Raw genomic sequence first — 15905 nt, forward strand, 5'->3', positions numbered from 1 at the left:
ATATTCTAATGATTTACAAATATTTTGCTTCCCAGGTATCTATGTAAAAATAGTTTTAAGCAAGAATAACTTCATATTTTAATCCTTTAAGCTTCACAGTACAAAAACAGTATGTATTTAGAAGTAAAATCTATTAATGTGTGGCTGCTGCCTTTCAAGGATCCTCAAATTCAGTGTGTATAACCAGAAAAATTCATCTATCATTGTCCTTTCAGTCACTTCTTATCTGATTTTTTTTTTTTAAGCATGTGAACTTTACTGTCAGTACTCCAGTATTTTTGTGCTAACTCTTCCTGATCCTTCAATTGACATATTATTGTGGGGAAGATATCTAATTACTTGAGCAGTTAACCATAAACCTTTTAATTTGGAAAGCTGAGAAGAATGATGCTAGCTCGGGTACACATGACTGTCCTGCTGATGTAACTCTTTCGTCATTATCTCTTACTGTTCCTAAAAAATTGGCCATATCTGTTTCCCACTTTCCACAGATTCAACTTTTCAGACTATTTCTCTTTCCCAGTTTTCTTACTTCACTCCCTCCCAGGTAATTTTAAAACAGAGCATACAAGATGCCGTTTAATTCTTATTTTTTAAAAAATTGGTTGGTACTCTCGGGAAACAGAGAAGGATTATGCTCTTTTCCCTCTACCCTCATACTCTTCTACTCCCAAAGTGGGGCAGGGAGCTGTAGTATAAAAGTTGACTATATTGTAGAAATCTAAAAGATTTTTCCTTTGTTTACTTGATAGGTAAATACCCTAATGCACTTACTCCCTCCCCCACAACTTGTTTAAGGATATTCTATTTTTTCTTAGCTGTTCTTCTTGAGCAATTTTTAGAAATCAGTTTGTTATTCCTGGGTATTTGTTCTGCATTTAATCCAATAATGATTCTATACTTGAATGAGGAAAATCTGCCAGGCTCACAGAGGCTCCTTCCTGGTTAGACTTACTGTGAACTACCAGTCAGACCCCTTCTGCCGTCTGTGGTTGTGACCTCACTTATCTCAGAAGCCTTGATCTTAGCTTTTTCTTGCAGCATATTTACCAGACTGGGAAGGTTCCCTGTTGGTTAACTTGGGTGTTTTCGGTATTTTAAGCTAGGTCTTGGCCTAGTCTGAGTGGAGATGTCAACCTTCCTTTAACATTATTTTGCCCCTTTTCATGTCCTCTGCAGAGTCCCTCACAAAGTATCAGTGTCTATGGGAAGATGTTACCACTGTGTGGTTTAAGAGCTTGATATTTTCACAGTTGCTTGTTAGCTGTGTGACTGTAGCAAGTGCTTAGCTCTGTGGGACTATTTCCTCATCTGTAAAACAGGTTCTAATACTGCCCACCTTTTGGTATAAAGGACATCCCAAAATATCAGTACCTTTAACATTTTTCTCATGTAAAGAGAGTTCTGAGGTAAAAAGTTCAGGTCTGGTATGGTAGTTCCATGGTTATCACCAACCTGTGTCTTCCATCCTCAAGATGATGTGGACTTATTGTAGCAGTCTTAACCATCACATCTGTGTCCCAGGTAGCAAAGTGGAGGCAAAAAGACTTCTGAATCTTGGTAATCTTTTACAGGAGCGTAGTTGAAGTCATACCCTATTATATCCTATTGATCAAAACTTAATAACTTGGCCACACTTGTAGCCACAGAACACAGGAAAATAGGTTTTTATCTGAGTACAGAACACAGGTTTTTTTCTGAGTACAATTGAATCAGGTTGGTTTACTGACAAGTAAACTACTAATAAAGAAGGGAAGAATGAATGTTGGGGAAGTATCTAGCAATCTCTGCACCAAGATTGCTGTGCACTTACAAAGTGATAATTAATGCAAAGTACTTAGTACTGTGCCTGATTCATAGTAACACCTCAAGAAATGCCAGGCATTTTTATGATCTCTTCTAAAAGATCAGATTACCAGCACTTACCATTTTTTTTATTCCCTCCCACTCATTCACATACTTTCCCAGGGAAGCGATTTTTTTTAATAATGTCATAATACCTGGAGCTTACTGAAACAATCATAGATGGTTTCTTCAGGGGAAGAGGTAGGTCAGTAGTGGTTGTTCCCTTGTCAACAGAAACCAGTTTCTGCAGAATAGGCTTCAGCTTTTCTATAATCTTTAGCAATTCCTAACATTGGTAGAATTGATAAGTCTCTTTTTTTATTTTTATTTTGAAATCCTCAGCTGCTTTTCTTTTCCATTGCTTTGACTACTATTTGGTACTTTTTTTTTTCATATATAGGGAATTATGATTGATGCTACTAAAAATGTTTTTATTAAATCATATAATTAAATGAAAGACTTAGGGTGTTACAGAATGAAAATAGAGAATGACTTAAATACCTGCCAAATTTGTGTATAAAGCATTGTTATTTTTCAGTGTATCTATCTAGTGAACTTTCACCATGTAATTTTTTTGTTCTATAATAGCAAGAGCTATAATTAAACCTTCTTTTTTTATATGCAGTGTGTCTAATATCCAAATAATCCATATTTTGATTAAGATAATGAGGAAAGGGAACTAAAACTGGGAGCTGCAATGACATTTTAATAAAGTCTACATTCAGTTCTCAGAGTAACTGAATATTTATGTACTGAGTCAATATACCTTGTTTTTTGGCTTTGTCATAACAAGTAAATCTGTATTTTAAATGTGGTTGCATGTTTTGATTTTGTTGTTTTATAAATCAGTCACCTATGACTTTTAGATTCTTTTGCTTAGCTTTTCTGTTAATCATTCAACTTTTATTAATATTTCTGTGCATAGCTATGTGTGGCCTTTCCTTTTTCTATAAGAGTGCCTTTAAAAATGTCTGTATGTGGTTAAAATATTAATATTAATAATTATTATTCAAAATTAATGATATTAATTAAACATTAATGATATTAATAAAATATTGGTAATAAAATAGTTATTTTAGGTTGTAGGACCATGGGTCTCTACATTCAGACTTTTAAGTTTTTCTGAAAATAAAATATAAATTAATACTCATCAAATGGTATGATACCTAAAGTAAATGCTAAATGGTCTAGTTCTTTGTAAAACCATATTTAGTCATAGAAAGTTAACAACTTCAAGCCATCAGTGAGATTAAAGCTAGTATTCAATAATTCTTGAGAATTCAAAAAAATTATGAACATCTGTTATGAGACAAAATCAGTGGGCTGGAATTAAGAGGAAATCAATAGATTTGCTCAATTTTGTGCTTTAATGATATAGAAAAATACATGGCAAACTTCCTAGACAACATTAATCTAAATTACTTTGAAAATTCTTAAAAAAGAATTTTTAAAAACTAGATCTTAAAAAATATATAGCTACTAAACTTGCTTTAAGTGTAACTGAATACTCTGGGATCCTAGGTTTAGAACAATCTGTTGTGCTCTTAGGTTAGCTGTATTGTGTTTAATGTAGGGAACTGTTTTTTAAGACATATATAATAAAGAAATAGAATTGTTCAGTCTTTAACATCTAATTCAGTATTTTAAAAAGATAACTAGTGATTGAAATAAAACTAGAGTTTCCATATTTTTTATTCAAACTAATGGTGTACATTTTTGCAATATTATAACTGGAAATTTTTAACATAACTTATAAAATATATGTGATTTTTTTTTTTGGACCTCCCCTGGTGGCGCAGCGGTTGAGCGCTGGGCTGCGAGGCTGCCTGCAGCCTCTGCAGCGCTGGTTCGTTCCCCGGCCGCCGGCGAGGGTCCCACAAAAAAAAATAAATAAATAAAAATAAAATAAATAAAATATATGTGATTTTTGTGTAACAGAAACTCTTGAATAGTTGTTTATCTTTGTCCAAAGAAGTAGAACATAGTCATTGCTTTATATGTTATTTTAGACAAATTATAAACTTCATCTTAGGTATTTCCCTCTATCTAGCACACTTTCTTTTATTTCCCCTCCTTGATGTTTGTTCACAGAAGCAAATTATTTTTTAATATTAGCTTATAATGAAATATGATTAGAAAGTTAAGCTGGCTACAGAAGTAGTAATTATATATTTCAGAAGTAAATGCAAATAATTTCTAAGTTGCATGCTCTTTTAGATAGTCCATATTACATCTCTGCTTTATTAGCAAGGATAATTATGAGTCAGATGCTCTAATTTTAACTTTGAATAACGTCATTGGAGTTCAAAACATTTAAACATAATTTATTAAATAGGGGCATCTTTTTTATTGGAGTATAGTTGACATATCATTCCATGTGTACAACATAATGATTCAATAGTTGCATATATTGCAAAATGATCACCACTATAAGTCTAGTTAACATCCATTATCATATATAATTACATTTTTTATGATCAGAACTTTTAAGATCTTCTTTCTCAGCAACTTTCCAATATGCATCACAGTATTATTAATGATACTACACTACAGTCCCATATCTTACTCATTTTGTAACTGGAAGCTTGTGCCTTTTGACCCCCTTTCACCCATTCTGTCCACCTCTCCCTACCCCTTGCTTTTGGAAACCACCAGCCCATTCTCTGTATTAGACAGAGATGTCTTTAAGACTGTGTTATCAACTTATTACTGCTGGTTAATATTAAATTGCTGATAAAATAGCAGCAGTAATTATTTTGTTCTTGCAATTTCATACATGAAACTGGAAGATAAAAGTTCCCAGAAACTCATCATATGTGTTTTTAACTAATACAAAAGAAAACCGTTTGCCTATAACAATTCAAGATATTTTCTTGTACCTTACACTATTTCACCACAGCATTAAGCATGCATTTTTAAAGTTATCCATTCTGTTCATGTCTAAGTAGAAAACCTAGTTAATGTAAATGTGCATTTTTGTGTTTGTTTTTGTGATTATGTCATAAAGATACCTTTATACATAAATTAATAACCAGTGCTTTTTGAAAGTCTATGATGAGTTATTTTACATATAATTTATAATTTAAACCTATAAAAGCTTTGTCAGCTGATTATTATCTCCATTTTACAGTGTTGAAGTTCAAAGAAGTTAAGAATCTTGTTTATGGTCACTTAAGCAAGTTAGCGAACAGTGATAGAATTTGAACACAAGTCAGACTCAAGAGTCTGTGTGTACTTATCTGCATCATATTCTTTCTCATAATATGTCAGTCTGGACTGTACAAGTCATAAAGTGTTAAGTCTTCTTATATGTGAAAAGTCTAGATTTACCAGTAGACAAATTTGAGATATTTTTTACTCTTGTGAGATGATTCACCTCATGTTCTTTAAATGACACGACATGACATTAAAAATATTATTTGCATTCCCAAAAGTCACTCAACATTTTAAGAATACCTGCATTGTGAGATTTTATCAAGGGAGGCAAACTCATATTTTCTTATTTTGTATTCTGCACCTACCTCATGAATACCTCTTCTATGCCAGGTTCTGGGTGTTAATGTGAGACCTGCAAGCAGACATGGTCTCTGTAGGCTCTGGAAGAGGGATATCTAGGTTTCCAACCTTGTGCCACCTCTCCCTCTTACTGATCTTAGCAGCTTCCATAGCTCTCTAAGTGTGTTTCTTCATCTGTAAGAATAGCAGCACTTTTCTTATGGTTGTTCCGAGAATTGAGATAACATGTTTGTAACATGCTATCTGGTATGTAATAAAACGTTTAATGACGGTTGCCTTTTACTGTCATCTTATGAGTAGCACTTGAGTTTTCCTTAAAAAATTAGCTCTGCAAACTTACTTAGTATTATCATCTTCAGTCTGAGATGGTAGGCATCTTTCTTGTATTATTTGAAAAGTCTCCTTAATTTTTCCTTTCATTTGTTCTTCATGCTCCCATATACATTTTAGAAATATAATACACCACAAGTTCTTTTAAGGGCAGTGCTAGAATCAGTGTGAGATACTTTCAAATACAAGAAAATATATATATATATATATATATATTTGATTGATGGCAAGTATAACAATCTACTTTTTTATTTTCTTTTGAAGAGCGACTTTGTGATTATTCTGTAGAGCAATATTTACTTAGGAAAAAATATTTTCTGTGGAAGAAATTCTTAGTGACTGAAAAGAAGAATATGACAGCTTCCCTCTGATTTATAATTGGCATTTTGTGTGATTTCTTGAATTTTTTTAATAGAAACTCTCTAAATTTTTAGAAAGTAATACAATTTAAAACTAGGTATTTTCTGTACACCTACAAGATAATATTTAGGCACTTGAATATGTAAATCCAAGTGTAAGTTATTTTGAATTTTAAAGGGTACATTTATGAAAAGTTACATAAGAGTAGTCAGTGTAGTCTAATTTCCTTCTAGATCATTAAATAGCTTTAGGATATTATGATTTATCAAAAGCTTGAGGAGGAATTAAATCATCCAGATACCATTATTTTAAAGATGTACATACAAGTGAATCTGTTTTCTTTAGTAATGATTTTCATAAATAATGATTTTATTACAATAGCTAAATTCTCTTTGTAAATTGATGCAAAAAAACAAAACAAAAAAAACCCCTGCTAATACTTCTTAGGAGATTTGTTCAGCTACATTTTCTGTAAAAAGATATGTCAAGGATATTTTTTTATTATCTGTAATGAAATATTGTTAGAGAAAATCTTGCTTTGACATTAAATCACTACCAATTTTTTTTTTTTTTTTAACCAAAGTCCAAATGCCAAGGAAAAGCCGACTCATAAGCTGGAGAGGTTTATAAACCATTCAATTACAAAGACGGCTAAACTACTCTTTTTTTCTGTTTTCATAGTTCCTTTAAAACCTGAGTAAGCCATTTAAAGTAGTAAGAGATAATTTGGTGTTTTAGTAGAAACACTCTAGTTACACATAAAAGAAGATTATATGATTGATGTGGAGGTTTTATTAATGTGAATTTTTTAAAGGACTTTTTAATTTTAGTACAATGAATTTTAAGTATTTCTTTTTAGTATTTACTGCCAGCTTTTGTACTGCCTTTGATGAAGCCAGTCAGAATTCTGGGAATACTAGCTTTCAGAATTCTGGGAATACTTGCTGTTCATTTATCCTAAAATTTTATGTATAAACTAACATTTAGCCTATATGATAACTTGTGTAACTTTGGTCAAGATTTTCAGAAGTCTTTCATTGAAGTTTATTAAAACTAAGATTTAGTTACAGTTTTAATGAATAAATTTTAAAGAAGTGAATTTAAAATATTTTTCTAAGAAGCCAAAGAAAGTCAGTGGCATAGAAATAATTTAGCTGTTCTTTGGGAGAGAAAAAATGCACTCACAATTAAAACTAAATTTTAGATTGCTTCACTGACAGAATAATACTTAATTTTAAAAAAATAACTTCTTGTTTGGCATGAAGTAAACAAGTAACTCAGTGATTCTGAGATTTAGCATTAAAATAGGTTTTTAAAAGAATCATGTACTATAAAATGGTACTATAAAAGAATAAAATTCTTTCATAAGAATAATGTTTAGTCATGTTCATTTAATTGACATTTAGGGGAGATTGTGGAAATGAGCTCTTTATTCGGTTGCTACCTACTCTTTTGAGACTAAGTTGTCCGTGCTGTATTGGAGCTCAGCTTGCAAAAAAATAAATTTGCTGATTTTTGTCAGTTGCAATACAATGCAGGGTTACTATAACCTGCCAGTTGACTACATCAGTGTACAAAATCATCAAGTGGTACTATTTGTTTTAAAAGTGACACATGTAACTATTATATTTATTAATACAAGCAAAGAAGCTAGCAGTACTTTTATTTTTTATTGTCATCAAGCAGTTTTCTAGGAATTGTCAGCAAAATATCAATTCAAGTATAATTCTGGTATGAAACACAAGAACTTTGAGTAAGCTTTTGGTGCCTACCATTAAAAATTAAATCAATAGCTCTATTACCTTGTTATCTCTTTTTGTTTTTACTATAGCTCTGTTTTAATAAATCTGCACATGTTTTGCTGGTTAATTTTACCAGTTCAGTTTCATTGTAGATTTTTACCAAAAGTAAAAAGGATTTTAAAGCTAATAATCCCTTAAAACATTATTTTACCATTTACTAAAATGAATGATAGATACTGTACATGCTTGTTTGTTGTGCAAGTACCCAAGCCATTCTGATTGAAAGACAGCTTAAGGAAAAATAAACAAAAAAAAAAACCCATCAGTCTTTATTTACAATATATAGAAGATCACTGTTTTCATTTTAAGTGTAAGAGTCTGATCAGCAGGAACACCCTAGAGAAGGACATCATTAGCCATAGAATTTACATACCGTTAGCTCACAGTAATTGATTAGCAGCAGGGCTTTGAATACCGAGCTAGCTGGGCACATTATTTGGGATGCCTTTGATGCTGTGGTTTCCCGAAGCTTGCTGGCTGCATGCTTGTTGCCTTTGTTCAAAACACAGGTAATTACTTGATAAAATGAAGTGCATCGCTGTGAACAATTGACCCCTTGGAACAATCCAGGCTGGTCAGCAGCCTAAAGCCACACTTTAAGGCCATCATTATAGCCTCAAACTTAAGAGTTTCCAAGGTACAGACAAAGGTGTTATCTTCCTTTAATACAAGTCGGGTGCCGTTTTCAGACTTTATGAAGTATTTAAATTGAATGATATTTGATGATATTGAAAACTCCTCTGGAAATCCATCCAGCCTGCTTTTGGACACCAGAACAATGCGAGATTTTATTTTTGATATGAAATCAGGAGCATTACAGAAGATTCTCAGTCCTTGTGAGCGATCGTGGTTATCTGTTATTTCCAAGAAAGTGGTCTCTCTGGGTGTTAGCTGTTCTTTTTCCCACCTGGATTTCACCTCCTCAGCCAGTCCCTTGAGCTGAAAGAATTCTGCTTCTTGTGCAAGAAGTTGATTTTCTCGAAACCCTTCGGGCAGTAGAAGTTCTCCATTTCGTAGGAAGTTTAGGACATGCCTGAAGAGGAGCCCATCCCTGTCTATGAAATAGTGACCATCAGCATCAAATGGGCAGAGGATTTTTCCATTTACTATCCCTTCAAGGAAAGTGTCTGGGTACTTGGTCAGTGTTTGTTTTTGAGTTATATATAAATATCCACCAACGTTGAGGGTCATCAGTGTGGATTTGCAGCTCTTCCCTTGATCAGCATCTTCCAGGCTGTTGTGTTTCCCTTCGTACTCCTTTTCTTTTTCTCTTCTGTTCAATTTACGCTCCATTTTTGAAGATGCTATTTCAGCTTGCTCTCCTTGGCTTTGCGATTTTCAAAAAGAAACACTACCACACAAACACGCCTTTATTCAGCCCCTGTCTGATGATGGAATGGAAATGCTGGCAGCATCGCCTGCGCTGTCAGCTCAGTTTTGCAGTAGGTGGCGTATCAGCTATGTATGCAGGAGCCTTCTGGAGTAAGGCAGAAAAAAGATAATTTGCATTTAACACTATCAGGGAAGGAATTTGTTGTGAAAAGATTTTCACGTACATTCTCTGAAGTAATAAAAGCTACTCATAATAAATTTAATTTCCCCTTCTCACTTAAGCAATTCAGCTACAAATTCTCTAACTATGTGTGATTTTTTTATCCATTTCTAAGTTCCTTTCAAGAGATGACTTAATCAGGCAGGCTTAATGTTGTATAATACTGTCATCTTTTGGAGACTACTGTATATTGAATTAGTATCAGTTTTTTTAAGTAAATCATAAGTTTAGGAAATCTAAAGAAAAAGGAACAGGTGTGTAGAATTTTTTCTTCTATAAAATGTCACATTTCACAATGGTTAATCGTTTTAGAGCCCCAAATGAGAGTTTTAACCTGTTTTTTTGTGACATTGCATTTGAATTTAAACGATTTGCATGTGGTTCTGATTTGAGGATCTTAGCAAGCCTTGCCTTAAGAAATTTTCTTAATGTTCTTTAACAAGAAGTTATTATTTTGTTGTTTTTTCATCCTAAAGGTAAAAAATATTAAATATGTAAGATTTGTAGTAATCGCTTTTTTTTTGGAGGGGTAAGATTTCCTATGGAGATTTATAAACTTGTTTCACCCTAAACCTGCTTCAGTGCTGAACAAAGACTTGGACTACTATAGAAAATAACTATAGTTCTGCGTGTGTGTGTGTGTGTGTGTGTGTATACACATGTGTACATGTGTATTTAGTAAGATAAGATAGATTCTAACTATACCTATTCTAACTTATACCTACTATAAAATAGTGTTGTGGGGAAATTATTTGTTCATTATTCACAAAGAGCAAAAAAAAGAGCACCAAAGTCTAAGCATTTTTTTTTTTAAACCTGGGAAGGAGTTGTAACAGTATGTGTGTTTCCCCCCACCTTTTTTTTTCCTGTCCTCCTTCCCCTTAACTTGCCTTCCAAGGCATTTTAGGGATCTGAGCTCTTGTGGCTTTCATGTCTAGAATTTAAAGAGCTAGGGGTAAGAAATATAATTGTTGTTCCCAATACATTATTATTCAACTGCTCTACTAAATTTTTCTAAGAAAACTATGTTGTTCTTCAGATTAGACTTTAGATTTAAATTAGATTGATTTATATTTGTTTCATTAAAGGCATTTTTAAATTATTCAACTGTATGTTAATAGAAGTAGGGGAATAGATTCTTCTAAAAATGCTTACCTTATATTTTCCCTAAATAATATTGGATTTTCTTTAGATATGAAAAAGACTATTAGAATTTTTATCTTTAATTATAGCAGATTTTGAATTTCACATTTCTGTACCATTGCGATTATCCAAAGTCTATTAAAATTAAGCTAAAAAACTAGGCATAATGTTTTTAAAACTGAATTTTCGCTTAAAGACCATGTAATTCAACTTCCTTATTACATTCTAGAAAATATTTACTCTTTGATCTAGGACATTACAGCTTCTTAATGGTAGGTCAACATTTGGGCTAAAGCGTCTTTTCAATCCTGCATCATTAAGAAGAGTTTACTCTTGGGCCTCCCCTGGTGACGCAGCGGTTGAGCAATGGGCTGCAAAGCTGCCCAGAGCCTCTACAGCGCCGGTTTGATCCTGGGCCGCCGGCGAGGGTCCCACAAGGCGCGCAGACCTCACCTGCCACGCCTGCTGCTCCCCTCAGCATTGTATTTCATCCGTCTGCCTGTTCTGTTCCCTGCTCTGGCTCTGGTGAATTCTCTCACCCTCCCGCGCGCGCGTCTGACTGTACCCAGTGCTTGTATAAATAAATAAATAAATAAATCTTTAAAAAAAAGAAGAAGAGTTTACTCTTATATTTTAACAAGGGAGTGTGTGTATTTTAGAGTCAAGTTTTTCATATGGATAAGACTTTTTTTAAGACATAGTGAATAGATTCATGAGATTTTCATGTTGGTAGTAACTGCACATATTTAACATCATATAACAACAAAATCAACAAAGATATAACATTTTAGTTGTAGTTATAGTCCTCTTTTAATGAACTTTATATTGGGATGAATATAACTGAACTATACTGGTGGAGACCATGGTAGAATTTTCTTTGTATGTTTTTTTTTTAAAGATTTATTTATTTATTCATACAAGAACCAGGGTAGAGACCAGATGCGTGGGAGGGTCAAAGGACTCACCAGAGACAGAATGAGAAACAGAACAGGCAGACTGATGAAAAACACTGCTGAGGAGAGCAGCTGGCGAGGCAGGAGAGGTCTGCCACGCCACGTGGGACCCTCGTGGCTGGCCAGGATTGAACCGCTGCAGAGGCTTCACAGGGCTGCGCTCAACCACCTGCGCCACCAGAGGAGGCCCTCTTTTTTTGTTTAAAAATGTAATATAGTTGAATATTTTGTAATTATGGGGTCTGCTTTCATATATCCTGTTTGATCTGTTTGTAGTTGCCTCCATGGGGAAGGCCAGAAACTACAGTAGTATTACTAGCAGATGGGCTTCTACAAGCTTCTACAGGAAGGTTGTTAGAGGTTGAACTGCTGACTGTAAGCCGGGGCCTCCTTATACTTGCTAAGTCACTCACTTCTGATATCTGCTGCCTGGTTTTTAAAACTACTGATGTGTGCTCTTTGTTTCTGTTGGCCTGTCTTGACACACTCTGAACCACCCTGTCATGTGCCTCTTATCCTTGATGGCTTTTTCTCACTCTATACTTTAAATGTTCGTGGCTTCTGCAAACCTGACATGTATGATTTTTTTGCCACCTATGGCTTGACAACAGTAGTATAATAGGAGACTTGTCGTAGAGTCTGACTGAAAACTGATATGTATCTGTGGGACTTTTCTTTTCGTGTCCTGTTGCCTCCAACTTGCAGTCTTAGAAAACAAAAATGGCACCCAATGGGCCCCACCTTATTACCAGTATTCCATATTATCCCCCATTAAAGCAATATGATTGCAGTTTACAGAAATTTGGGGTTTTGTTGAGCATTGCTTCCTGTTGTACACATGGCCCTTTGGGGAAACCCAGGTTTATAATTTATCTGCTTACAATTGGAGATAGGGAGAGCTTGTCCTGGGTAGTGTCAGTGAAGTGCACATAGCCATAAAGCTCTAAAATTAGTGCTTATTACCTATGCCAGGAGAAACACTCATGGTTTATGGGGCTGTATTTCTCTGTTTCACTACAGATACAAACTGAAATTGATCCATTCAGTGTTTTCAACAGAAGGAATTAACCAACATGTCAAAAATTAGCTCACCTAGATCCATTTGACCACTAGATTTAAAGATTTCATCTACTTTGCAGGAAGAAAGAGATATTAAGGGAAAAAAAGATAGTGCCCCAGTCCTTTTTTAGGAGTTATATTACCTCAGTGTCCCAGTCCTCTTTTTCTTTTTTTTTTTTTTTTAAGATTTATTTTTATTTATTTATTTTATTTATTTATACAAGCACTGGGTACAGTCAGAAGCGCGGGAGGGTGAGAGAACTCACCAGAGCCAGAGCGGGAAGCAGAGCTGGCAGAGGGACTGAAGTACACTGCTGAGGGGAGCAGCGGGCGGCAGGAGAGGTCTGCGCGCCATGTGGGACCCTCCTCCGGTGGCCGGGGAGCAGCCGGGGATCGAACCAGTGCCGCAGAGGCTGCGGGCAGCTTCGCAACCCAGCGCTCAACCGCTGCGCCACCGGGGAGGCCCCAGTCCTCTTTTTAGAGTTATATTACCTCAATCTTAGACTCTGTACCCGCACATACAAAATAATCTTTAGCCAACTCTGAGAATTTCAACAATGCCATTATCAGGTTCTTACTATGAGTATATCCATTGGTTAGGCCCTCACTGCCTAACCAGATTCTAGCAAAACCTTCCACTATATGGTGATGCTAATCTTCCACTGTCTGTATCAAGCAGAACTTGCTCCATACCAACAGGGGAATTCCCATCTTATGTACCAACATCTAATGGGAAATAAGGTCATTCTTGTCATCACATTCACAGAGGAGAGGATGTCATAATATATATGCCAACCCCATTTGCATGCCAGAGATTCCCACATTATGGAAGGAAGTGGAGCCTTACCAAGAAGCCGTTTATCCTAGTTGGAAGATACAAGACTTGATAATTCCTCTAGAGTCAACAGATTACTCCTCTATGATATTTAAACATTCCTTTTCAAAGAAAAGGGGTGGTCTTAGGAATTGCTTTTAATAAAACACTGTGCTTCTTTTACATATTTTTTGTCTCTGTCAAATCATGTTGGTTGTTCTCACCTGCGTGCTGTTAATGCCTTTTAAAGAGATTCCCATTGTTTTAGAAAGTATAAGCAATTACAGTTAGCCTAGCCTCTGTAAATTTTTACTTAAACTTGGCAGTGTATCTCTGCTCTGGACTTTCTACATATTTTCAAGATTACTTGATCTATCTTTCTTCCTCACTTGAATTTGATACCCATCTACATAAAATTTCATGGTATCTTTAAACGTTCGTTTTCCAAAATCTGACTAACCCTTGGCCATCTGTTTTTTCTGTCCTCTGATTCCTCTTTGCCTTCCTATGCCTTTCACAAGCTGAGTTTCTCTTTTTCTAATGTGTGGTTTGCTTCTTTTCCATAGCCTTCTGTTAATAGCTTTGCATGTGAGAAACATTCATTTTAATATTCAGTTATGACTGTTTTACTGTACCATATTTTTGTGGTTAAAAATAATAAATTACATGGTATAATATGTTAACATATTTTATGAATCAAGGAATTTTTTCTTGTTAATATAATTCTATTTGAATGTCAAAACTTTTGTTTCATTTTGAAATATAAAATTTGCCTGCATCAGATGTGTCTGGCAATGGGCTTTTTTTTTTTTTTTTAAGATTTATTTATTGATTGATTGATTGATACATACATGCATACAAGCACTGGGTACAGTCAGAAGCGCAGGAGGGTGAGAGAATTCACCAGAGCCAGAGCAGGGAGCAGAGCAGGCAGAAGGACCGAAGTACACTGCTGAGGGAGCAGCGGGCGGCAGGAGAGGTCTGCGCGCCACGTGGGACCCTCCTCCGGTGGCTGGGAGCAGCCGGGGATCGAACCGGCGCTACAGAGGCTGTGGGCAGCTTCGCAACCAGCGCTCAACCACTGCGCCGGGGAGGCCCTGGCAATGGGCTTTTATTAACACAAGTATTAACTTGTCTACCTTGTGGAGCTGATTGAGCACAGTATCTCACCAAGTATGCAGAGTGCTTGATTCCTCTTAGGATTACCTGAATGTAACCTCTGGCAGAAAAGTGATGGTAATGTGGATATGCAATTTCATTCAGATGAATACACTTGTAAACATTTTGTAGTATTGAACTGAGTCTTCAGTGAAGCCCAGAAAAGATTAAAGTACTGTATATCAAAAGGGATACAAATAAAAATGACAGAATGAATGAAAAATCCAGACAAAATTCCATTCCACATTTCATTGCTTTTCATTACAGAGGTAATCTTGAAAATAATTTACAAGTCATATTAATTCTTATTTTAAATGTATTTTTGGAGTTGAGTGTTCAATGAAACACTCAACTTTAGGACATGATTTCTGTAAGCAGAAGTCATATCAAGTTTTTTAACTAGTGTTTTTCTTTTCTGAAAGGTATATTGTTATTACTCACTGGAAAATTTTACTTAACTAGATGAGCAAAACACTTCTATGACCCATCAAGTGAACAATGAAATTATATTATTGTATAGAACTCATTTTTTATCCTATTTGGCAAAATAGAATTTTGCTTTCTATTTGGGAAGAAATTATTTTAAGTTAATATCATTACCTACAATCTCAAAATGCGCTACTTTGAAAATTTGTGAAAGTTATAGTCTTATAAAATCAGTGACCCAAAGGGTCATAGTTACCAGTTGTTGTATCCTACCACTGTTCCTACTGTTATCCTCTCCTCTTTTGAATCTTTTGTATGTGTAGCAGTGAGGTGAGGTGAAAGAGAGAGAAGGGTGCCTGAACGTCGGGAGAGGATGTGATGGTTTATAGAAACAAATGCAATTTCTTACCTAAAGAGAGTAGAGTCAAAGAAGTTGCGGTGTATTCTAGATCCTAAGTCTAGTCCTCAAATTATGGTTTCAATATTTGATTTGAAGTTGGGAATGCCTAGCACATTAAGCATATTACATAAACATAACTTTGGGCAATGTTTATCTGGCTGTCCATTTGATACTTATTATATAAGTAATCAAATGCCAACTCTGTAGATTTACTAAAATATGATCATTATCTTTTATTCCTAAAATTTCTGAATGTTAAGATCAGAACATCAGTTCACAAATTTGGAGTAAGGATCACTTTCTCTTAATAGATTAAGGGATTACAAGTTTGCCTAACTAGTTCGTTAAGATGTCAAGTAGTTTTCGTTTGTTATTAATAAGCCTTACCTTGTGGACCACAGACCAAAAAACTGCTAGGCAAATATTTCAAATGAAATGAATGGAGACAAGTAGGAATATTAAAAATGCTTTACCTGCACCTGCTCTGTGGAGATATTTCTTCGGTCTTTTTCCAGAGAAAATAGGCACAGATGTGTTGTGAGGAAGA

At 34.8% G+C, this 15905-nt stretch overlaps 2 protein-coding genes across 2 annotated transcripts in view; one reads left to right on the forward strand and one right to left on the reverse strand.

The window, feature by feature from the left end:
* GTF2F2 (general transcription factor IIF subunit 2) overlaps nucleotides 1-15905 on the forward strand; it is a 128621-nt gene that overhangs the window by 43654 nt on the left and 69062 nt on the right. The window lies entirely within an intron of this gene.
* On the reverse strand, nucleotides 7467-9333 carry KCTD4 (potassium channel tetramerization domain containing 4). The gene has a single exon (XM_037526994.2). The coding sequence runs from the start codon at nucleotides 9144-9146 to the stop codon at nucleotides 8367-8369; it is 780 nt and encodes a 259-aa protein (XP_037382891.1). The 5' UTR covers nucleotides 9147-9333; the 3' UTR covers nucleotides 7467-8366.

Source organism: Talpa occidentalis, unplaced genomic scaffold (genome assembly GCF_014898055.3).
Source record: "Talpa occidentalis isolate TD23 unplaced genomic scaffold, MPIMG_talOcc4v2.1 talOcc4.5, whole genome shotgun sequence".
NCBI classification, from domain to species: Eukaryota; Metazoa; Chordata; class Mammalia; order Eulipotyphla; family Talpidae; genus Talpa; species Talpa occidentalis.

Bases quoted from the DNA above. Each gene is read 5' to 3' on its own strand.
- KCTD4 (XM_037526994.2), bottom strand. From the start codon at position 9,146: ATGGAGCGTAAATTGAACAGAAGAGAAAAAGAAAAGGAGTACGAAGGG.